The sequence below is a fragment of the Fukomys damarensis genome, unplaced genomic scaffold, assembly GCF_012274545.1.
Source record: "Fukomys damarensis isolate Sample0158 unplaced genomic scaffold, DMR_v1.0_HiC HiC_scaffold_10, whole genome shotgun sequence".
Taxonomy (NCBI): domain Eukaryota; kingdom Metazoa; phylum Chordata; class Mammalia; order Rodentia; family Bathyergidae; genus Fukomys; species Fukomys damarensis.
This window is the reverse complement of record NW_022900922.1, coordinates 24106890-24130314: the sequence shown is the minus strand read 5'-3', so window position 1 is coordinate 24130314 and position 23425 is coordinate 24106890. Positions and strand designations below refer to the sequence as shown.

The 23425-nt window shown below is 40.8% G+C and overlaps 1 protein-coding gene and 1 non-coding gene across 5 annotated transcripts in view; one reads left to right on the top strand and one right to left on the bottom strand.

The window, feature by feature from the left end:
* Positions 1-23425, bottom strand: part of Kif13a (kinesin family member 13A) — a 190039-nt gene that overhangs the window by 24943 nt on the left and 141671 nt on the right. For 3 of the 4 annotated variants that reach the window (XR_004516526.1, XR_004516527.1, XM_033761902.1), the window contains exons 17-28: positions 20063-20225; positions 18414-18554; positions 16753-16902; positions 14465-14626; positions 13310-13483; positions 10806-10957; positions 9480-9612; positions 9154-9300; positions 5904-5942; positions 4221-4320; positions 2936-3062; positions 1144-1199 (exon numbers count right to left, since the gene is read on the bottom strand). Coding sequence is in view for 2 of the 4 variants with exons in the window: in XM_033761902.1 (XP_033617793.1) it covers positions 1144-1199; positions 2936-3062; positions 4221-4320; positions 5904-5942; positions 9154-9300; positions 9480-9612; positions 10806-10957; positions 13310-13483; positions 14465-14626; positions 16753-16902; positions 18414-18554; positions 20063-20225 (1544 nt within the window). In the remaining 2 variants the exon portion in view is untranslated. The remainder of the gene's footprint in view (positions 1-1143; positions 1200-2935; positions 3063-4220; positions 4321-5903; positions 5943-9153; positions 9301-9479; positions 9613-10805; positions 10958-13309; positions 13484-14464; positions 14627-16752; positions 16903-18413; positions 18555-20062; positions 20226-23425) is intronic. The other variant, XM_010622914.3, reaches the window with a different exon arrangement.
* On the top strand, positions 20450-20554 carry LOC117285499. The gene has a single exon (XR_004516555.1). It is a non-coding gene; the product is annotated as a U6 spliceosomal RNA (small nuclear RNA).

Genomic DNA, 23425 nt, shown 5'->3' with positions numbered 1-23425 from the left:
CACTCGCAACAGATCTTATTCTTTAAACGCAACTATAAGAGGGGCTGGGAATGTAGCTCAGTGGTAGAGTACTTGCTGAGCATGAGTCCTCGGTTCAGCTGCAGCACCATTAAAAAAAAAGAAATGGTAAGAGCCAAGCAGGTGCCTTCTGAGTGTCCCACAGAACAGAGGGAACACATACTCCCCATAGTCCTAGGGCAGTGTTTTCAGTTAACACACCTTAGAATTTTGCTGCTTTCTTGATGGCAACTCCGCCTGGAACCTAATGTTTGTTGTCCTACTTAAATAACTTACATTAAATTGAATATTAGCAGTTAAATTATCAACTTAAGGTCAAAGTTCTGAGCACCTGGAAGAAATCCAAAGCTTTATCCAATGTGGCTAACCCTTGAAAAGAATCTGTAAGTGGCCAACCAGCTGGTGCTTGCATACTGACAATAACGGGGAACTCACCACTTCACAAAGCACACATTCTAATTCTAGTCTTTCAAAAATTCTTCACACAATGAGCTGAAGCCAAACGCCCTCTGTCTTCCGTTCATCCTTACTGACCTTTTCTCCACAGCAGATGTTTTCAAGTGATTTTCAGGCATCCTAGGGTTCTGCAGGAGGACCTGTTATGAGCCTGTCCCCTCCCAAACTCAGCAGCTGTGCTTTTACTTTTATGCATGGAGTTTCCATTTGAGATTTCATTTAGAAAAGAATTGTATTCCTAAACACACTGAAAACCATTGCTCTAGCTTTCCTAGATTTTAACTGTTGTGCTAAAGAACAGCTCTTAATGCAAACTCATAGTGTGATCAATGCTGGCAACAAAAATACTTGGGGAGCAAAGAGAAATGCAGACAGGGCCTTTCTAAGCCTAGTGGGTCAGACTCGCTGGGCATGACTGTTCCAGGTAATTTCTCTGTCCATTAATGTTTCAGATCAACTGCTTTAGTATTCTCATATGTACTTCGCAATCTCCCCATGTGATCTCATTTTGTCATTAAACAAATATCCACATTTCTCCCCCAGTGATTCCACATGTCATGCTTATACATATGTGACTGGACACCTAGGGATGGCATGTAACCGCAAAAATAGCTTACAGATCAGATTACACCTGAATACGTGACAAATCTTAATGAAAGATTTACTTACCGTTCAAGTCAAGGAAGAGAACTGGTATGTGGGTTTCCATTCCGGAAGGTGGAACCCTAAATTTAATAATAAAATATATGTTTCAAATTTACTTGGGCATGGTGATACGTGCCTGTAACCACAGAATTTGGGAGGCTGAGGGAGTTGTATCACAGCAAGTTCAAGACCAGCTTGGGCTACACAGTAAGCTTAAGGCCAACTTGGACTACAACAAGCAAGATGCTACCCCCAAAAAACATGTTTTCTGTTTTACTAGATTATAAAATGCTTTAGAGCCATGGGAGCAGGAAAAAAACAAAAAACAAAAAAAAACTCCCGTGGAGATGCAGGTCCTATTCATGAAATATACTGCATGACCTCCCTGCTAACACACACCATGAGAATTGCATGTGATTGATTGAGACAAAGGTTATTTGAGAGCTTTCTAAAGATAATTCCAGAGAAAGGCCCAAGGATAGAAGTGTTCTTAGTAGTGATGGGATGGATGAGGGCTTAGAGGAAGTAAACAAAAGAGAGACAATATTTCAAAGCTCCACAGGAAGAGCTACGTGGAAGAGGTGGGGTTGTGCACAGGGAAGGCCACAGCAATGTGACACTTGGCCCAGCCACACCAGAATCACCTGGAGGCCTCTTCAAAGAAAGAGTCCTGGGCCCATCCTGCCTCTTCTGAATCAGAGTAACTAGGGCTGGCTAAGACTATCTACAGTGGGTTTGAGGAACAGGGTGAGGCTGGGAATGACAGAGAGACTGCATTGCAGGTAGAAACAACAGGTTACAAGTTAATATGCCTGCAAATTCAGATTCTCCAGTTTCATAAAGCAGAACATGAAACTGGTTACACTTCCATTTATGGGTAGAGACAAATAATATATTAATGTTTCTGTGTCTGTTCAAAAGAGACTATTCAGGCATGTAAATTTACGTTCAAAGGGAATCTGTTTTTCCTTAAATGTCTGGGACATATTTTTATCATAAGAATGAGAATAAGAAGCAGCCATGGCTACCATTTAATGAATGGGCACAGAGATATTTTATATACTTTGTAATATGCACAACGGTATTGCCATATATACAAAGTATTTATATACATTATCTGCAGTGCTCACATCACTATTACAAAGGTAGCTCCATTAAAAGAACAGGTGTGAAGCCTCAGAGTAGTTAAGGAAACATGTATTCCCTCAAGAGCTAAAGCTGGAAACTAGATCCAGATGTTTCCCTCCAGAGCCCAGCACGCCAGGCTATTTGTCGTGAATACATCTAGGATTGATTACAAGTCAGTTGACTGATTAAGTGGTGCTAAGTGCTTACACTATGCTAGTTGCCAAACTAAGCAAATACTAGGCAAATAAAAAGAAGTATTTCCAAGGGTCGGGGATTTAGCTCAGTGGCCTGCCTTGTAAGCGCAAGGACCCGAGTTCAATCCCCGGTACCAAAAAAAAAGAAGTATTTTCTGCCCTCTTCAAGAATACTTTGGAAACATCCTTCTTTGGAGCCAAAACAGAATTATTTCTGGGGATGAGGACACAGTGTCCAAGCTGCTTATTAGAGAACAGAGAAGCGTTGCATCTGATTCCTGGCCAGGTTGCCCATGCAGCCTGGCTTCTGGTGGAGGAAATAGGCTGCAGTGAGGAAAGAAGAAAGGGGCGAGAGTACTAGAGATGGGTACCCCTCACTGAGCCACTCGGTCCATTGGCATTTACTGTGATGATACTAGAAAGCAGTGGCCTGGCTCTTGCCACAGGCAAGCTGCACCCCTACCAGGATGGTGGAGAAGGAAGGGAGGCCTTACCAATCAGCAGGTGCCCCGGGGATCCCACTGCCTGGGGCTGGCACCAGCACCGCATTCCTTTCCTCAGTTAGTCCCACCCACTGCTCCACAAGCCGGGCCTCCCGCTCCACATCATCCTCTGTTTTCTCTGCAAAAGAGAGTGAGTGGGTGAGCACCAGCAAGAAAGAAGGCACAATAAATAAATAAATTTATTTATTTCTGGGATCTTACTCAGGACCTTGCACTTGCAAGGCAGGTGGTGGCACCACTGAGCTAAATCCCTGGCCCAACAATGTCTAAATTTAAAAGGAACAGATTCAGTGACAGGCAAAGTAGCTTACAAACCTACCATGTTCTAAAGAGTTTGAGCCTCTGAAAGTCAAGCATGAACATCCAGTGTGGGAGAGGCCATGACACTAAGACAAATCATCGAAACAGCGGTGGTAAAGACTTCATGCACTTCGTGTTTTTGATCACAGTGGAATGATCAAATGAAACAACAATAGTGACATTGCTTCATAAAACTATATGGCATTTAGAGGATTTAAAAATATCACATACCTTACTAGGAAAAACCTTTTTATTTTCCTCCATGCTCATTACAAAGGGGATTTTTATTTTATATATTTTGAAATCCCAGTACCCATAATTAACTCTGAGCTCTCTGGGCAGAGTCACTAGCAAACTCAGCATATACCTGGACTGATACCACACATTGGACCAAGATGTTTCCCCGAGGGAGATCTCTTGATAGCTTCTGTACAACACAGGTTAACTTTCATGATGTGTTTATTGGCGCAGAATCAACCACAAGGAATAGACCATGAAACTGGGGTTTTAAGAGCACATTTCTACTGCAAACTTCAGGTGTGCATTGGTAGCATAAGCAAAGTGCGCCCCTGGGCATTAAGTGGGGCTGAACTTGCTCAGGGGACCTGCCCAAGAGGAGCTAGGTGCCAAGTGGTATGGTTTCATAAGTAAGCCTTTAGTTGCTGCAAATCTTAGATTCTGGTACCCGACATGCCTCATATTGACATAATGGTATTGATCACATCTGTGCTCATCAAAGCAAAAGTTGAATGACATTTAATGTAACAGATTTGTCATATAACTCAGAGATTTATGAAAATTTACTATATTCAAATTCAAAGCCTTAAACCAATGCTGTACAATCAGATTCACTAATATCTATAATTGTTTCTAATTCAAGAATCTGAGACACTACTATCTAGCTAAGGGAAGAAAATGCTCTACTACCGCTGCATAGAATGGAAAAAGATACTCCCATTAATTTACTTTCACATACCTTTTTTATTGCTCACTTTTTTAATCTGCTCATCTAAGTATTCTCGTCGTTTGATGAGTGCATCTGACCACCTCTCTCTTACACAGTTTAAGTCTTCTTCCTGACAACAGGGAGGGGAAATATTTTCCTATAAAGTGCATAGACAACTGCTTTGTTATTTTTAAAAGATATATCTCAATTACTCAGGAAAAATTTTCATTAGGAAAGGCCATTGAACATTGCTGTGTGATTAATATGCAGGAAAGCAGAGGCCTCAGTAACGCTGCATGCTGATCAAGGATGCCAGTAACTGAAATCAGAGCCCCTGGATCTCCAAAGGGATAATTATTCTCAAAAGCAAGACAAGCTCACACTATACCAGCTGTTGGAGTATTTTTATGCTGTGTATGCACATATGCCGAAAGCACAGCTTTTCAATGACTTCAAGCAGAAGGTCACCATGAACAGAACTCAAACCACATAACATCTAGTGGAATGGATGACATTGTCACAGTTCACAGTTCAAGGGTCAGGGAACACGTACTTTCTGAAATGCAAGCAGGTCAGCAGAGAACCTTTCAAACTTGTTGCAAAGATTGTTCCTCCAACCACCACCATGAGGCTAACCCCAGAGTTCCCATGCAAAACCCAACATGCAGTCAGCCATGCTTGAAGAAATCCCCAAAGCAGCCACTGGACTTCACTGCGAACAACGTGGCAGGAAGCACGCAAAAAGCCACAAGATGTTAGTCAATGGGATCACTGAGATCCAAAGGGACACTGACTCCTCTCCTAGAGTTGGTTTTTGTTTGCTTTCTTAGTAAAATTATGAGCAGAGAAAGAAAATCCATCAATTCTACTCAAAATGGCCTAATTCTAGTCTCGCCCCAAAGACATTACATTAAGATCAGATACCTTTGAAGCTTTTCCCACAATGTACCCACATTTTACATACAGCAAGGCACATTGCAAAACATCCTTTTAACTCATGTGGAGAAGCAGCACAAACACTGGGGACCAAACCCAGAAATCTTCATCTTGGTTTGCTGTCTACTTTGACCACGCCTACCTCACCCCACATTCCATGGCAACAGGCCACTCAGGCATGACTCAGTAAATATTTCACATTTATACATATTTCCCCGATATTCCCAACAAGAAAAGGCTGAGATTTAAATTCTAAAGTTGTGGAGAACAAAGCTTGATCTTAATAAGAGGAGAAAACTGGCTAAACCAAACAAAACAAAGCTATATGCATAGAATGTCTCCAAACTTCCTATCCAGGAAAAGTCTCTTAAAGTAAAATGGCAGAACAATGCTTGTCTCATGGATGTGAGAAGCAGAGTACAGTTTAGCATAGGAAAGATGAGTCCATCTAAAGATTCTGGATGGATAACTGCAATGTTTAAGATCATCAGTTTTAATGCAGTGATAATAGACTTCCTGAGCAAGGCTTTACAAGCTGGTAATTCAATATAGTGTATCAAAAATGCAATAATTGTTTAAAAAATTTGAATTGATAAGGAAATCAACAGAAATAGTATTGTATCGCTGATTACAAACAAAGCAAATCAAAAGCAAGTGAGAAACTGCGTATCCTTGCTCTACGGTCCTTCCTTCTCCTCCCTGGCTTCTGCTTTGCAAAATGTTGGCAATTAGCAATAGCTGTGCCCCATGCCACAGGATTGACAGCAGTAGCAATACCTGATAACTATCCATATCATCACCATCCTCATCATCTCTCTGGTAGGAAAAAAATAAACATAAAGGACATGCATTTTGTTTCTCAAACAGCACACAGGGAAAATCATTCTTTGAACATGGCACACATATTACAATGGCTCACACAACATCAGTACAATAAAACATTTCCTTGAATCTTAAAAAGGTTTAATGGGCTTAATTCACTTTTCTATAAAGCCAACCATCCTTCCTTTCCTTTCCTTTTTTCTTTTTTTCCCCAGTGCTGGGGATTGAACTTAAGTCCTTATACACGCGAGGCAGGGGCTCTAACACTGAGCTACAGCCCCAGACCTAAAGAATTTTTTAAGTAAGGAAAAATAAACCCGAGATCTTTCTTAGATGAGTATTGGGCCAGCTCCTATGCCATTATTATGCAGACAGGCAGGTCGTGTGTACTGATGGGTAGGCTATTTAAGTTGTAAAGGGTTAGGAAGACAAAATGGCAAATCCATAAGGGACTTTAGAGATTCTCTTGGATTTGGCCAGGAAGAAACAGGTTCTGTAGGACGGGATGAATTAACCCGAGGATCACACTGGAATCTTGGCCTTCAATATCTGACTTCAGTGACTTTTCCTAGCATCTATTGCTCTCATGCGTGAACTCATTAAGAGGAACCCAAGACCACATACCTAGAAGGTCTGTTACTAAGCTAGTGCCATAAAAGCACAGCACACTGTGTTGAATGCATGGATTGTTAGCATCCTTTGTTGACTGTAACAATCAGCTGAGAGAATCACAACTGTCCCAAACACAGGGCAACATAAAGTAACAACTTTTGCTAAAACATAAGGCAAAAATAAAATACTTTGCTGAAAATAAGAGCTTTGAGACAATTTTCCTTGGAAAACTTTTATTTCAATTTATGACTAAATCTTTTTAATTACGTAAGAGATAATAACCCTTCTTGAAAAATATGCTTAAAAATAGTTAAATTAGGGCCAGGGATTTAGCTGAGTGGTTTTGCTGCCTGCCTGGCAAGAGCAAGGTCCTGAGTTCCATCCTTGGTACCAAAAACAAAACAAAACAAAACAAAACGAAACAAAAAAAACATTAAATCATTTTCATGTCTACACTTAAAAAAAAAGTGTAGTAACAATCATTATCAATTATGACTAATTTATTAAAGGCAAGCCTAATCCTGCAATGATTTCTCTTGAACTAATGGTCACTCTTAATGTAAAAGAACAAACTCTCTAATACAAAATTAACTTTTCAGAATAAGGAAGCACTTCCATCAAGGTTTTATGTTGTAACAATTGTGACATCAGTAGACTATGTATTGGCTTCTTTTATGGCCTTAGAATAATTCCAAAGTACTATGTTAATACATGTAGCCTTGGGCATGACAGCAGAGGAAAAGAAATGCATTCATAAGGCTGGTACTGCCCCCCCCCGCCTTGGGTGTTGAATATTGAACCTAGGGCCTTGCACATGTTAACCACACACTCTACCTCTGAGATACACCTCAGCCCTGATACTATGTTCTTTGTCCTTTTTTTTTTGTACCAGAGATCGAACTCGGGACCTTGCACTTGCAAGACAGGCAGCGGAACCACTGAGCTAAATCCTTAGCCCCTGGTACTATGTTCTTAACAGAACATACAGCAATAATACTCTAAAGCTCAGATTTTGACAAAAACCAGTTTGAACTCAAGGCAATGATGTTTTTAAAAACAGCAAATAATCTTTATAATGTTAGGAAAATGGGAACACAGTTGATCCACCTTCTGTTAGGTCATAGTTTGAGATGCACAAACTCAATGTTTAGCTAGGACCAGAGATTTATTAAGCCTCAAATTTTTATTTAAAGAAAGGAATCTCAGAAAATTACCATTTGGACAGGAAAAAGAAAACTCCAAATTACATTATTCAGCTAAGGGAACCACTTAGTAAAGCTGAGCCAAAGGAAGAACCCAGGCCTCCTCACTCTAAGTCTGGCCCTGCAGCTGACCCGGAAACTGCATGCCAGTGAAGGGACTGAGCCAGAGGAGAAGCCTGACAGAGCAGCTGCTCCTGCCTGCACCTTTGTTCCATACTCTGAATGAAGCATGCACAGACTTTTGAGAGCTGAAGGGAGTTCTAGCCTGGCAATGTCTGACGAAGCTACGACCTCCTCAAAACCCAGTAGTCTTCACTCTGACTTTTAGCATCAGCAAAGCTTATATATAAATGCCATGAAGCCAAAACACAGAAAAGATGAACCAATCTCAAGATCGGCTGGGCTTATGCCAGAGAAACAAAGGGGAAGGTGTATTCTCTCTGTCAAGAAACAGAGGAGCCTATCACATGTGGCAGTGAGAAAGCCAGATTAACAGCTACTCTCCTGGTCCCTAAGGTGGGTGTGGTGGTAAGTGGGGACATAGTGACACACATGCATTCTTTCAGGCCATGCTGGGGCAAGTTCATAAATCAGAAGTTTATTCTCAGAGAACTCAAGAGGTCTGATGGGTAATAGAAAGACTAATTCTTAATTTCTTTCTGAAAATTTTAAATGAGAACATAAGATTCAGGTAAGGGAGATGTAATAGAAAAAAACGATCATAAGGACAGCTTTATAATTGAAAAAGTAGTAAAACTTTCAGAAAACTGGTTCACTATGACAGTGTAAGGGAACAATTTTAGGACACTAATAAAAGTGGATCAGGCCAGGCCACAATATCAAATGTTTGAACTATTTTGAGCCAGATAGAAAACCTTCCTAAAGTAAATGACTATTATGCATTAATGTGTGTATTTATAAATAAAAGTATTAATTAATACTAAGCGCAAAGACCCGAGTTCAATCCCTGGTACCAAAAAAAAAAAGAGAATTAATACTATACAGAGTATCTTAGGTCAAGAAAAAGGGCAATGAATAGAAGTGTGAATTAGAGGAAAACATGTGGCTAAAACAAGGGTTCTATTACATTCCCAAAGAGGTCACACTCATATACTATTAAGTTCCTTACTTCTGCACTGGTTGAGTCTGGTCCCATCTGTCCCCTCACCCTCAATACTCCCCTGACGCTGGTGAGGACAGAACCTGGGGCCTTGCGCTTGCTAGGCAGGCATTGTACCACTGAATTACACCCCAAGCCCTAATTCTTATTAAGTACTATTTCTTGATGTGTTTTCTTTTTGGTACCGGGGATAGAACTTGGGCCCTTGTGCTTGGGAGGTGGACACTGGAACTGCTGAGCTAAATCCCCAGCCCCTGTGTGTTTTTCTTACCTGGTAACTGTCCAGCCCTCTTTGGAGTTTGGTGGACCTGGCAGTTACACAGCCAATAGATACCGACAAGATGGCTTCAATCATGAGTGGCAGTGTCCCCGAATGCTGTACGGGTTTTACTGTGACTTGCACTCTACGGGAATGGCCCTGCAAGGTAGAGGGGAAGTTTGGGGGCAGAGGGGGGCAGGAATGGGGATGGGGTGGGATGGGAGAAGGAATAAATGAAGGAAAGAAATTAAGGACCAGAGATACAAATCAGAAAATTCCCAGAAACTGTATGCCAGAGTGAAAACATGAAAAACACAAACAACAAACAAATGTATTACCTGTCTAAGCTGAAAGATGCCTCCCGTGTTGACATCTTTTGCCTGATGGAGTTCGACTGCAGCGTATTCCCCTAACTCATTCAATTCTAATATGGAGATCCACATTTCTATTCTTCGAGTTACTTCATTCCACCTGCCGGAATACATCCCAACAAGTAAAGTGTCACTGCCCAGGGGCACAGTTAGTAATAATAACAACTACCATTCACTGAGCACTTACTATGCTCTGGGCACTGTGCCAGATATGTCACACAGATTACCTCTTTAATGAATTCGCCAATCCATGACCCTGTGGTATTGGTTCATTTATCTCACTGAGGTATAACTTAGATCCACCCACACCTCCAGAATAGAGTTTAAAGGGTCTAACAAGCACATACATTTGTGTACTCAACTCACCACAGCCTCAGAAACTTTGCCCAGGCCCCTTCCATTCAAACCCCACGCCCCTGTGGCAGCCAGGTTCCCTGACAGATTAGCTCTGCCTGTTCCAGAATTTCACAAAAATGGAACCACACAGTTTGGAGTCTTTCGGGCTTGGCCTCTGTCATTTGGCATATTTTGGAGACTCAACCAAGTGGCATGAAAAGTTCTCTTCTTAAATGTTGGGTAATATCTATTGTATAAATAATACCATGACTGGTTATCTGCTCACCTGCAGGACATTTGCATTGTTTGGAATGTTTTTGGAACAGTCTAGATAAAGCTGTGTGAACACAAATACACAATTCTTACTCCTGGACTTATGTTTTAATTTTCTGAGGTAAATACCTAGGGATGGGATTGTTGGGTCACAGAAGAGGTGAATCATCAACTCAAAAAGAAACTGCCTATTTTCTCCTAGATCATGGCTTGCTTATTTATTTTAGTCTTTTGGTGGGCACTAGCTTTTAAAAGGTCCAAGTGAAACTTTTTCCTTCTATAGTAAGTGCTTTCTGTGGCCTCAAAATATGTGACCATCTTAAAATTGTAACGATATCCTTTTGTTTTCTTCCATCAGATTTATAGTGTTAGTTTTTGCACTTGAAGTTATGGTCCATCTCAAATTCATTCTTGTGTATGGAGTAAAACAAAATCAATGTTTATTTTTTTCCATGTAGATAAACAAGTGTTTCAGTCTCATTTGTTAAAATAAATGATCTTTCTCACTGAATTTGTGTCTGGTAGTTCCTTCCATCATTCTCATTTTATAAAGGAAGAAACAGGCTCAGAGAGGTTGAGGAACTTGTCCAAAGTAACAGTAGCGGTTCCAGGATCCCAAACCTGTGTTCTTAATCACCGTCCAAGGGCTCGTCCTGGGTCTAAAGCTCACAGCTGAGGACGAACCTGTCATGCAGTGTTCTCGTCTTGGCATGAAGAGAATCGACCTCCCAGATGGAGCTGCCGTTCCCGGCACACCGGTGGCCCCACACTTCAATTGCCAGAGCACCATCTGAAATGAACTCCAGGAACTCTTCAGTGACGTTCACCACATAGTCCTGGGACAAGCGGAAGGTGAGGGGCAACAAGAATTATGCATAAGGAGTCTGTGGAAGGAGCCTTTTACCTTTCACCTACATACGATTTCTTTGGCATGTATTATTAGCCTGATCTCAACCTTGAACCCAACTCTTCTGTTTGATAGAAAAATGTCAGCAATCACAGAATTTAGATCCAGAAGGGACAATGCAAGGCAGTCTAATTTAACCCCTTTGTTTTATGAGGAAGCTGAAGAAAGCTACTTGACCAAAGTCAAACTCTGTTGTTGACTCCAGAGGTCAATCTAGATTCTAGTCCACAAGGCTCATTCCGAGCCCACAATCCTGCTCTGCCTTTGTGCTGCCGTGGACTAGCTCAACCATCGCCTTCTGCCACGGTATAAGAGACAAGAGCAGAGTGACACTTCTATGATTTTCTTCATGACCTATGCTCGTGATCTTAAATTCTCCCATTCTAAAACACAAACAGATGCCGACGTGGAAAGGAACACTGAATTGAGTGAGAGGCGGAACAGATCACCTGGAACCACGCAGGAGGCAAGGAACCAGGCTGATTTCCTTTCCAGTATCCTCTCAGTGGAACTGTCAAGTGCTGACTTGCAGGTGAGTTGGTCTGTGACTCTTATTTCTGGGTACAGCTATGCCATATTGATTTAAGCTACATTCTTACTGTATTTGAAGATAGACCCAGAATTATAGAAAGAAAACAAACTTAATGACTAATTAATTCAATCTATACATTTTAGTTAAGGAAAAAAACTCTAGGATCTGGACTATATGTTATATAGTATATGTCGAGGAGTTGCTAACCAGGATGTACCTAAATTACATGTCATCCTTCTAAATAAACAGCAGTGTGGATACAAAGAAAGATCAGGAATATTTAAAAGGATATTTGTAGAACACCAAAAAATGATTAAGATCTTGAGAAATAGGATTGGTGAATTCTGGTAAGGAGATGTAAGATATTTATCTTTAGAAAAAGAAAGATTTAACAGGTTTATACATGTGAAATTTTACAGTTGGTAATACACAGTGATACTTCCCTTGTCGAACTCAATTCTATCCAAATTTGTGTTGAAATACCAAAAAGTCTGAGAAGTGAACATGAAATAATGGAAAACCAATAATTGCTTCTGAGGCCCAAAATGACACTTATAAACTCATTTTTCCAGGACTTTAACAAATTTCACAATGGTCTTATTCTTTTAAGTCTATCATGGCTCTCACAGTTGTCCTCTTAGCTTTACCACTGACATCACTTTCTTTGGAGCCATGGTTATGATATTTTATGCAAATAAGGCACAAAATAACTCCAAGTAACGAATGTTGTAAGGCACGAACACAAGCACTGTATGTTGTCTGGGCACGGGCGGCACTTAGACTGAAGCATCACTGAGCTGTGGTACATGACTCAGTCTTGGCCTGTGATGGTTTCTTCACATTGGATTTTCAGTTCGACTACTGAGCAAAGTTATGAACACCAAGCAGATTACTTTTAAACTTTGCTGTTCGAGTAGTGTGAAGTTTGAGCTCGGAGCCGTTTGACAACTGAGGTATCACTGTGTTTGTTTTCTTATTGTACAGGCAGAAAGAAAAGGCACAATTTACAAAGGAAGTAGTCTTGAGTATCTATTAAGGACTGACCAGGAAAAGCAAATTAAAGGAAGGATAGAATTGGCCTTTCAGAAATGACTTGACTACAGTCTCTTGTGAAGACCAGGAAGGGTAGGTAGTGTTCTAAGGTAGGTCCATCCACAGATTCATCTTTTCGATTTTCTATTTTCTTTAAAACCTCATATGGTATATTAAAATACTAAGCTTGGCATGCCAAGAAATAGTGAAGATAATGGGAAATATCTGTAGCAACTTAGATGTTGTGATACCCAGAATTCTACAAAAGCATAATGTAATCCCACCTCTGTAAAATATTTTTCAAAGTTATATGTGCTTGAGGTAAAAGTGGCTGTCACACATATAAGCAAGCTGTACAGTACAGGAAATATTACAATATGTAGCAAACAGTAAAAGTTATACTTCTATGTAATAAGATTGAAGATTGAGATCTTTCAGATTTTAAATATTTCTAAGTATATTTGGATTTTTTTTTTTTTGGTACTGGGGATAGAACTTAGGTGCCTGCGCTTGTGAGGCAGGAGGTGGAACCGCTGAGCTAAATTCCCAGGTTCTTTATGTTTAGATTTTTAATGAAGTACTTTTTGAGGTTAAAAGTCTAACAGGACATTACATTTAATGCAAATTCTTCTTGGGAAACGGCTAAGTTACAATTAGATCTTCAAACTGCACCAATGCCCTTGTCCTGTGGAGCTCACTTTGCAGTGGCATCTGTACCTTACAGTGAGCGAAGGTCACCGTGTACTGGGCATCCTTGGTCTGTGGGGACAGCACATCCGGGTCCACCACGGGGGCAGCCACAGTGGACTCACACTGGTCCCAGAACGTGTACTGACAGAAGACAAAGTTTGACAGGCTTAAGGGCAGCCCAGTTGCTTCTTTGATTTTTACCTGCAGAGATTAAAAAACACAAATATAATTCTTATAGAGATGTTAAAACTATACATTCTTAATTTCAGTTATCACAAATTTAAGAATGGGTGATGATCCCGAGTTCGATCCCCAGTACCAAAAAAAAAACAAAAAAAAACAAAAAAAAACCCAAAAACCAAAAACCAAAAAAAAAGAGTAGGTGATGAAGGGACCAGGGACCAGGGATTTAGCTCAGTGGTTCCGCCGCCTGTGTCACAAGTGCAAGGTCCTGAGTTCAATCCCTGGTACCAAAAAGACCCAAAAAAACCACCACCACAACCACCAATAACAAAAATTCACGAGTAGGTGATGAAGAAAATCAATCACTCATTTGACATCTGAAAATATTTGACATCATTTCATTAATGGCTCTCTCCATAACAAAATCTGTACAACTTTTCTCCAACTATATAGCATATAAACTTGGCAACATGCACACACGTCTCTGTGAAATGTTCCTAATGACTAATTTCTGATACACATGTGAATTTATGGCTTTGGCACACTTCATCAAAGCAGATTAAACATATTTGGAAGAAAAAAAACTGTGCTGGTGTTGAACACATATAAACATTTTTCTTATAATTTTCTCCTAAACAATATAGCATAAATAACAACTATTCTCATATTACAAATGATCTAGAGGCTAAAGTATATGCTAGGATGTCTGTAGATTCTATGCAAATACTGCGCCACTTTATATAAGGGACTTAAGCACCTGTGGATTCCAGTGTCTGCAGGACACTCTAGAAGCAATGCCCCATGGGTACTGAGGGAGGAATATATCTATACAGATACACTCTTTGAATTTAGGTAACTGTCAGAAAGAGCACAGTTTGGGGCACTTTTAGATAATTCAATTTTTACTCTGCTAGATGGAAAAACTCTCCTAATTGTTTCTATAGAATTAGTTTGCACGAAGAAGGCTGTCAACAGGAGTGGCCTCAACTGTCCTCTCACCCGGCAGGTCAGCTTTTTGACTCGATGAATGATCTCTCCACTGCTGTCCATGACTTCCAGACTCCCGCTTTCACTGGAGTTCTCAGAGGAGTCGTCCTCCACCACACGCTCCGGGACGGCTCCGGTCACGCGCATCACCTCCACGTGGAGACGGCCCGCAACCTGGGTCAGGGAACCGGAGTACCTCGGAGTTAAAAGGCATCCCACGGGCACCTGCGCTGAGACAGCACGGACGCTGCAACGACCCAGGGAGCCCCTCATGGCTGCTGCTGGGCCATCGCCAGAAACCTGCGGCTCCTACAGCCCAGTCCTCATCCCTGACTCTATTCTGCCTTACTCTGAATCAGCCTTATCCTTCTTCTTCAAGACAGACCAGGGAGCTGTCAGGTTCCTGTGGGATCCACCTATTTTCCCTGTTTCCATATTCATAGGCGTATTCAGTTGACCACATGCCCCGTTAACTTATTCATGTGATCAAACATGCTTCATGAGACACCAAATTAAAGACACTGGCAATGGTCAGGGAGCACATGGTCAAGTAGGGAAAGATAAAGAAGTTAAAACTCAGAAACAACAGTGTAAACCAGTTGTTCAAACGCATCTTGGGAGCAGTATGAAGAACACCAGATGTACTCCATGAAGAATGGCACGAAGAAAGCCACACAGATATGAAGAAACAGTTCTTTTAAAGCTGTTTTTGTTAAAAGGCTTTAGATTTCCTCACTATCATGGCAGCTCTGGATAGAGGCCAGTTCAACAATATTCCTCTTAAAGCTGTGTACTAGGGTTATCCTGAAATTTGTGGGATACCCTCAGGCATTTAAACTGGTTAGGTTCTCGTTCGCATCGCAGTTCAAGGTCACCACGACTTGCTGGGAAGGTGACACACAATCCAGTAGTAGTGCTGCTGCCACCCTCAATGGTGAAGGTTATTTCTGAAGGTAGTTCAGACCCAACGTCTACACAGCAATTGACGCTGGCACTAACAATCTGAGAGGAGTTAGTTGATGATATTTGACAAGCGAGACAAATATGAAGGAAGCTGTGAGGGTGGGAGGAAGTAAGATAACTCGGCTGGAAGGGAGTGGCTCACACTTTCAATTTTTTTATTTTGAGAATCAAATACATTTTCAGTGAAATTTCAGAGGGATTTATGTAATACCCAAAGGCTACCAGACTGCAGTTTAAGACTACTAAGCTATGAGTTAAAAGTTTTAAAAAATATTTTTGGTACTGGGGATCAAACTCTGGACCTTGCACTTGTGAGGAAGGCGGTGGGAACCAATGAGCTAAATTCCCAGCCCTGTATGCTTTCTTAACATGGGAAAAGGCAATGCTGACCACTGAGCCGAACGTTTGCAGGAGGGTAACCACAGTGGGCACGGGCTTTGGATTTATCCTGCACAGCTGGCAACTCGGGTCTATTTACCAGTTTCAATTTGGAGAGAATAGCATCTTGTTCCTACTTTGGTATAGAAGTCACAAGAAATAACTTGGTAGTTCAACCTGTATGTTATATAAGCTAAGCTAGGATGAAAAGATATTAACTAAAAATAAAAAGTCAGTTGACAAAATGAGTAAATTTTTTTAAAGCTTGAATTTTTCCAGGAATGGTGGTGCACACCTGTTATCCCAGTACTTGGGAGGCTGAGGCAGGAGAATCTCTATGAGTCTGAGGCCAGCCTGAGGTACATAGTAAGACCTTTCTCAAAAAAAAAAAAAAAAAGGCTTGAACTTTAATGTTTTCCTAAGGTCAATATATCTAAACAAGTGAAATATGAGAGTTTAGAGGGTGATAACAATAAGCTTGTTTTCCTGAATACTTTGGATTTTGAAATAATGCTCCTGAACTATATCTTGTAAAGACCATTTCAGACCAGGAAGGAACTAGAGTATATCATCAAAGTACAAGATTATTGGGCCGGGGATTTAGCCCACTGGTTCTGGTGCCTGCTTCACAAGTGCAAGGACCCAAGTTTGATCCCCGGAACCCCCCCCAAAAAAAAGGTACAAGGTTATCTGTAAAAAGAGAAATTAATATGGCCCACAAAGCTGAATTTGGTTTTTAAAAAACTCCAATTTGATTAAACAAAGAAAAAACTTGTAGTAACAAATATGAGAATGTGTTATAATTATCTTTTAAGACTATGCCTTAACTCTGTTTCTAATGCCAGTTAATACAGGAAAAAGGATGCAGACAATTGACCATTCACCTGTTTCTTGCTTTACCTTAAGACAGCCTTAAGAAATTCAAACCTCCTTTTTTTTTGAGGCTGGCCTGTCCTTACCTCCCCCTGCTGGCTGATGATAGGGACTGCATACTGCAGCTTCACGTCGCAGAAGAGGCACTCCAAGAACACATTGGCCACACCGATCAGGTTGTGATTCTCCTGCGCTTCATAGAAAGGGTCACCGCGTTTCCCATGCAGTCTCTTTGCCTGAAGGGCAGGAGGAGCCCATGGTGAGCAACGTCAACTTAAGTCATAATATTTAAAACTAGCATTTAAAGGAAGCAGTCACGGGAAATAAATAAGAAGTAAAATCAGAATCACATCCACCAGCCCAGGAGAGGGCTTTTTTATTAGCAAACAAAGTGACAGCCATGTGGAGGCTTAGATCCTGCCTCCCTCCGCTATCACAGCCACCTGCAGCCTTTTCCAGTTCATCCCCTGTGCCTCACCTCACCTTCTTTGCCAAGACTTCTTTCTTATTATACTGTCCAAAAGTGTATGCACCTGGAATTACTTTGTGAAATCTACCCAGCCACAGTCATAGCTAGGGGTGCATGAACATATGCTAATGAATACGCACTCCATACCAGATCCAAACAAATTGATTTTTCAAGATGCCGACAAAATAGTATGTAAATTTACTCCGTGCCCCTAGAAATGTAGTAAGAATGAAGCCAAGTAAGAATCTGCCGCATGTTCTCTTCATTCTGCTCCCGTCTGTGGAAAGCACGTGTTGGACCACAGGTCCAAGGCAGTAACTTGCTCTTGCCTGTGCTCTTCTGACTTTGGCTAGATACTCAGTTGTGTTAAATAACTGCCTAAGTATTTTGCATTTTCATCACAGTTTATAGTTTCATTTAGGGCTTATAGATTAGTGAACAGAAAAACTAGTTGATTCTTTCATATAGAAATTTTATATGAATGACCAAAGTAACACTAAACGAAATCTCCTTTTTGGAATATGTTGACAGACTAAAATTTATTTATTTACCTTCTCTCTCTTATTCAAGTGCAGGAACACTATTTAATGATGTAATTTAAAATGAATTAAGTTAACATGGATTAGTTATGTCCCTGTCCACGTGGACACATGTAGAATTATTTAAATTTTATTTATTTTTTCTGACTCTTAAAATATACCTATAGTGCAACAATATTTTAAAACTGTCTTTTCTTCCTTATTTCTATTAGTTGGACATTGATTTCAGTGTCAATAAAGACTAATATATTGCAGTGGCTTACATCAGAGTGAAACTGATATATAAAGTTTTCTTTTAATACTCATAAGTAACCTCTACCCCAAAATTGCCAAACTTTACCATTGTGCTCCTGCATTTGTTTGAGCTGCTATATATTTGTGAGAATTACACTGAAAGTTGACCAAGAAGCTGCTAAAAGAGCATGAATAACTAACTATACGTACATGTGAGACACATTGTATCAGCTTATATTTTACTTGATATTATTCATTTTTTTCACATCTCATGTCTTGCTTGGATGCTCTGATGCATAGTCTACTTATTTTTAAAATAGTTTGCACTTTTTGTTAATAAAAGTAAGTTGAGCAGAAAAAAAACCATTTCAAGATCATTTTACTTTTATTTTCTCACTGACGCCTCTGTGTGCGTGTATGTGCACGTGCACATGTATGTTCTAAAGATTAAGTTATTGTATTCTTTGCTTTTCATACAAGCACGTTTCCATGTTGTATCTTTTACCTCAGGGATCTTTTCCTTCCATTCTTGATAAAGGTCTCTCATATCAATTAATTTATTCTCCAGCTTCTCAATGGTCCAAACTTGGGTGCTCTTTCCTTTTCTTCTCACTTGAATAGCTGGCTCGCTCACTATTAGGCCTCTCTGCATGACGAAGAAAACCAAACAACAAGGGCATCATAACTTACTTTTGGTTGCTTCACATACATATAGCAATAAGTTTGCAAAACACATAAATGCATATAAAAGAAGATAAAATGTTACTGCCGAGGTGATTATCCTGGTTTATTTTCTCTCTTCTATGCATATTTGTGCACAGTTTTTACCACAACCAAGACCAAACAAAAATATATCCCAATCTTCTTCATTTTTAATATTGATTGCTTTATGTCATTAGATATTCTTACAAACATGATTTTTAATGACAACAGAGGAATTCATCATATGGATTTCCTCATGGATTTGATTATCCTATTGCCCAACACAATAGCTGTCTCAAAATTTTGCTATTATTTAGGCCACTATGAGAAGAACCTGTACACAAAGGACATAAATCTTTATGTACATTTCTATGCCTATGTACTTGGAGTAAACTTCTCAAAGGGGAATTGCAAGGGCAAAAAACCCCCTAAAACCTAGCAAGACTGAAAAAATATTCTGACTTACTTTCCAATTTGCTTGCTTGGACAAAAACCAATTTTCTTCCAAGTGTCTTGCTACCAGAAAAATTCTCCAAATTGAAACAATAGGAAACTTGCAAATGGTTGTAAAGAGTTGTGCATACATAAAGACAGGATCATAGACATTTTGCTGTCTTGCAGAATTATTTTTTAAAAAGATACGATAAGCCGGGTATGGTAGCACATGCCTGTTAACCCAACTACTCAGGAGGCTGAGGTAAGAGGATCACAAGTTTGGGCCCAGCCTGGGCAACTAGTAAGATTGTGTCTTGAAGTAAAAAACAAAATGAGCTGGGATGTAGCTTAGTGAGAAGGCCTTGGATTCTATCCTCTGTACCAAAAACAAACAAAATAAAATACCAAATATCAAACCTATGACAAAATATGCACATATTTCCCATTTCAGAGGGGGGAATTAATGTGCACAGAAAAGCAGACTTATACATACTGCTAGTTTCACTGATTTTAAAAGTATTTAAATTACCAATTCCTTTAGCCACCAAAATTCTGAATATTCTGCTTATAACACATCTAAGGGCATTGCTTATTTCATTATTATAATTTTTTATCATTTCAGAAATGTTTTAAATAGGATTCTTACCTATGTATCTTTGTATCCAGGAAGGGTTAAAAAGAATAAACACCTTGGCTCGTGTTAGGCTCCCGCAGGGATGATGTGCGGAGTCTAGTTTAGTGTTCACTAATGTGTCTTGCTCTCATTTTGTTTTTTTTTTCTTCACTGAGTTTATTGGTACATTTTAGGTATACAGTACAGTCACATTCATCATTGGGATCCTGTACCTTTACATGACAGGTCTTGGCTCTCATTTTTTCCCTTTATCCCTGCCCTCCCTTCACCCCCTCCTCCCTTCCCTATTTACAAATACTTCATTTTCATTTTCTCATGTTTTTTTTTTCTTTTCCCTCATTTCCTTTCCCCTACTCGCTCTCATTTTCTAAGGACAATCTCACCTTTCTATTGGCACTGAGGTTGGCAGCAGGGATCTGAAGAGTCACTTGGTAATCGGTGAGTTTGCTCATTTCCTCAGCTAAGAAGTTTGCCTCCCGCACCAGGGTATTCGCTTTAACTAGCTGCTCCCGTAGTTTCGCCAGGCTTTGCCGGAAGAGTTCATCCCTATGGTGTTGCAGAAAAGGAAATGAGCACATGTGAAAGAAAACGGCAATCCTGTCTCTATGTCTCTACTGGAAAATGGCAGAAGACTCCTTTCAGGCAGTATTTTTCGACCTTGTTTGCCAGACATCTCTGATCCAGCCCTCTAGCCCTTCCATGGTTAGCATGCTGGGAACCACTGCTGGGGAGGAGAGTACAGAGTGACTTCAATAATAAACAAGTTTTAGGTGTTTGCTTTGGCAGCACACATACTAAAACTGGAACGATACAGAAGATTAGTATGGCCTCTGCCCAAGGATGACACACAAATTCGTGAAGTGCTCCATGTTAAAGAAACAACAAAAAAAACAGTTTTGTTTTGTTTTGTTTTGTTTTCAAAAAACAGCTTTTGGTGGGGAGTGACGGTCCAGTAGTAGAGCCTAGGCTCAGAATGTGGGAGTGAGGCCCTGGGTTCCTCCACAGCAACAAAATCAAATTATAAATTGTACACTTAGAAAAATGCCAGATTTTTGTTTGTTTGTTTGTTTTTTGAGACAGGGTCTCACTATGTAGTTGAGACTGAACTGGAACTCACTATGTAGCCCAGGCTGGTCTCAAACTCAGCGATCCTCCTGCCTCAGCCTCCCGAGTGCTGGGATTACAGGTATATGCCACTACACCCAGCTGAAAAATGCCAGATTTTTATATGAGGATTCAGACAAAAAAGTAAAAACACCCTTTAGGAAAAGAAATGATGATTTATGTCTTTTGGGTATTGTGGGATGGGGGAGCTGCTGGCAGGTGAGAAACTTGAAGCTGGAAGCCAGGGGCTGATGTTATTTCTTCAGTTGTCAAAGTCCGACTGGGTGTTTGGAGCAGTGGGAATGCCTTTTGCCAACTCTATACAATAGCACTCGCTGGAAAAAAGTTACACCCCCAACTTGGTCAAAGTCCCAGTACCCGTCCCTTCAGCCCCTTGTCTTTTGCTTCTGCTAGACTATAACAGTAATAATAGGTTTTCATTTATTTGTATAATAAGTTGACTGGGCTATAAGTGCTACTTGGGCAGGGAGTCATAATTTGCTCACCACAACAATGAGTTCCTGGTCGAGTACATGGCCCAAGAGGAAATTTTAGATTCCCAGTGTGTGAAAGAAAAGAGTATTTGTGGATTTTGCTTTTGTGACTGGGTTCAAAAATAACAGTCTCATGAGTGCCCTATGCCGTGCATGCACAGTTTCTCTTTTCTAACCTTGATTCCGTTCCATCCTTACTTCATAGGTAAAAGATGAGCTCTGAATATCCAAATCTGGGCTCCTCCTCACCGCCTCAGCAAGAGCTCAGGAAGAGGCTCACTGTGAGGATGGAATCATGACGAGTTCTCCCCAAAGATGCTTCCACTCTGCCACTTGTCCAGGCTTGGGCTTCAGTAAGCCCAGCCTTCCTCTGTTTTCCACAATATCCAAAGCCTTTTTAACTCCCTTTAAACCAGCTCCTACGTGTGTGTCTGTCTCTTTTTCCAGGCCCTTCTACTACAGGACAGTCCTTCTAAACTCCTGCCCCCTCAGGCCATTCTGTGGCTCAAAGTCTGCTCCAGGGGATAAACTGCAAAAACTCAAGTCTACAACACATGTCCCACATGGCCTAGCTCACACACCTAGAGTTAATCTTCATTGCTGTAGACATCACCTTCTAGGCTAAACAAAACAGTTCCCTTGCAAGCTCCCCAATACATCTTACTTTTCTCTGCTGCTTTCTGTTTATGCCAATCATCCCATCCCAAATGCCTTGCTACCAGCTAGAAGTGTAGCTGGGTGGGAGGGTGCATACTTGGCAACACGTAAATAAATAGCCTTCCTGCCTTCTCTCTGCCTATTAAAAGTCAACCTTTCAAACTCACTTGAAATCCTGTCTCTCCTTGAAAAAAATCTCTGCAGGACACTCAACATCCCTGGGGTCTTATCCTTCCCTAAACAATCATCAGACTTACTGCATGTTCTGCCCACCTGGCAATCACATACTTGCTTATCACTTCAACAGTACTTCCACTACAAACAGACCGACTGGCTGCCAAGTACCCACTGTGTGGACAACAGCATTTTAGACACTAGAGATGGCTCAGGGAACAAAACAGATTCTCTGTTCCCTGGAACAAACTTTCCAGGGGGAGAAGAGAAAAAATAAACAAACAACTATAAAGTCATTGCACTTCCCATTGTTAAATGAAACTTTAATTTCCGATCATGATTTAAACTTTCACATTATTATACTTGGCTTCATCCATACTATACCCTAAGTGTACAGTGTATAAAGAGAATAAACTATATCAGTAGCTTTCTCTGACTTTCCCAGCTCTTAAAATGTACTTGATTCTCTGCCTCTCATTGCTTATGCAGCTGTGAGTCCCTCATTAATTCCCAATCCATCAACCTGTATGTACTTGGATAAGAGCCCCAGCCTCTTATACAACCATTCACCACTAGGCACCTTAATTGTATGCAGTGAAACCTGACTCAATCAATACTGCAACCAATCTTATTCCTTTTTAAGAAATTAGGCCTCCGGCCAGGGATTTAGCTCAGCAGTACAGCGCCTGCCTGGCAAGCAGGGGGTTCTGAGTTCCATCGCCAGGACCCCCCCCCAAAAAAAAAATTTAGGCTTCAAAGACAATCAGTCTAGAATTAAGGAAAGCGAGAGATTTCTCTAAACATTTAGCTGAGAAACACTCTACATTCTCTGCCAGATATCTCTGCTGTCTTTTACATTCTTTTGTAAACAGAAAGAGTATCAATGGGTGTAATTACCCCAACCACCTTCCACAGCTAATGATGTTCATAGCGTGCATGGGAAAGGTGCTCTTAAGCACCACTGAGCACCTGGTCAGCTCCTCCCAGCACAGTGAGACAGAAAGAGCAGCATGAGCATGCTGTGCCTTCATACTTCTGTACTCACAGACGAAAAGGTAGCTCCCAGCAAGATGGAACTGAGTCTTTTCATTTAGTCAAGCAAGTACATAACTTCCAAGGGGGCTTCGGTGCAAGGGAGGGTTCCCTCTTCCCATCTTGGGTCGTCTCTCAGGATGTGGCTCCCCTCAGCAATCCATAGCTGGTGAGAGCTTGGAGTGAGTGTGGGCTTGAGTACAAGCTCCAGGGCAGTGACGGCGAAACTTTTAGAGTTTTCAGCAAACAGCTAAGACACGCATGCCATAGGTTCGCCAGCCTGGC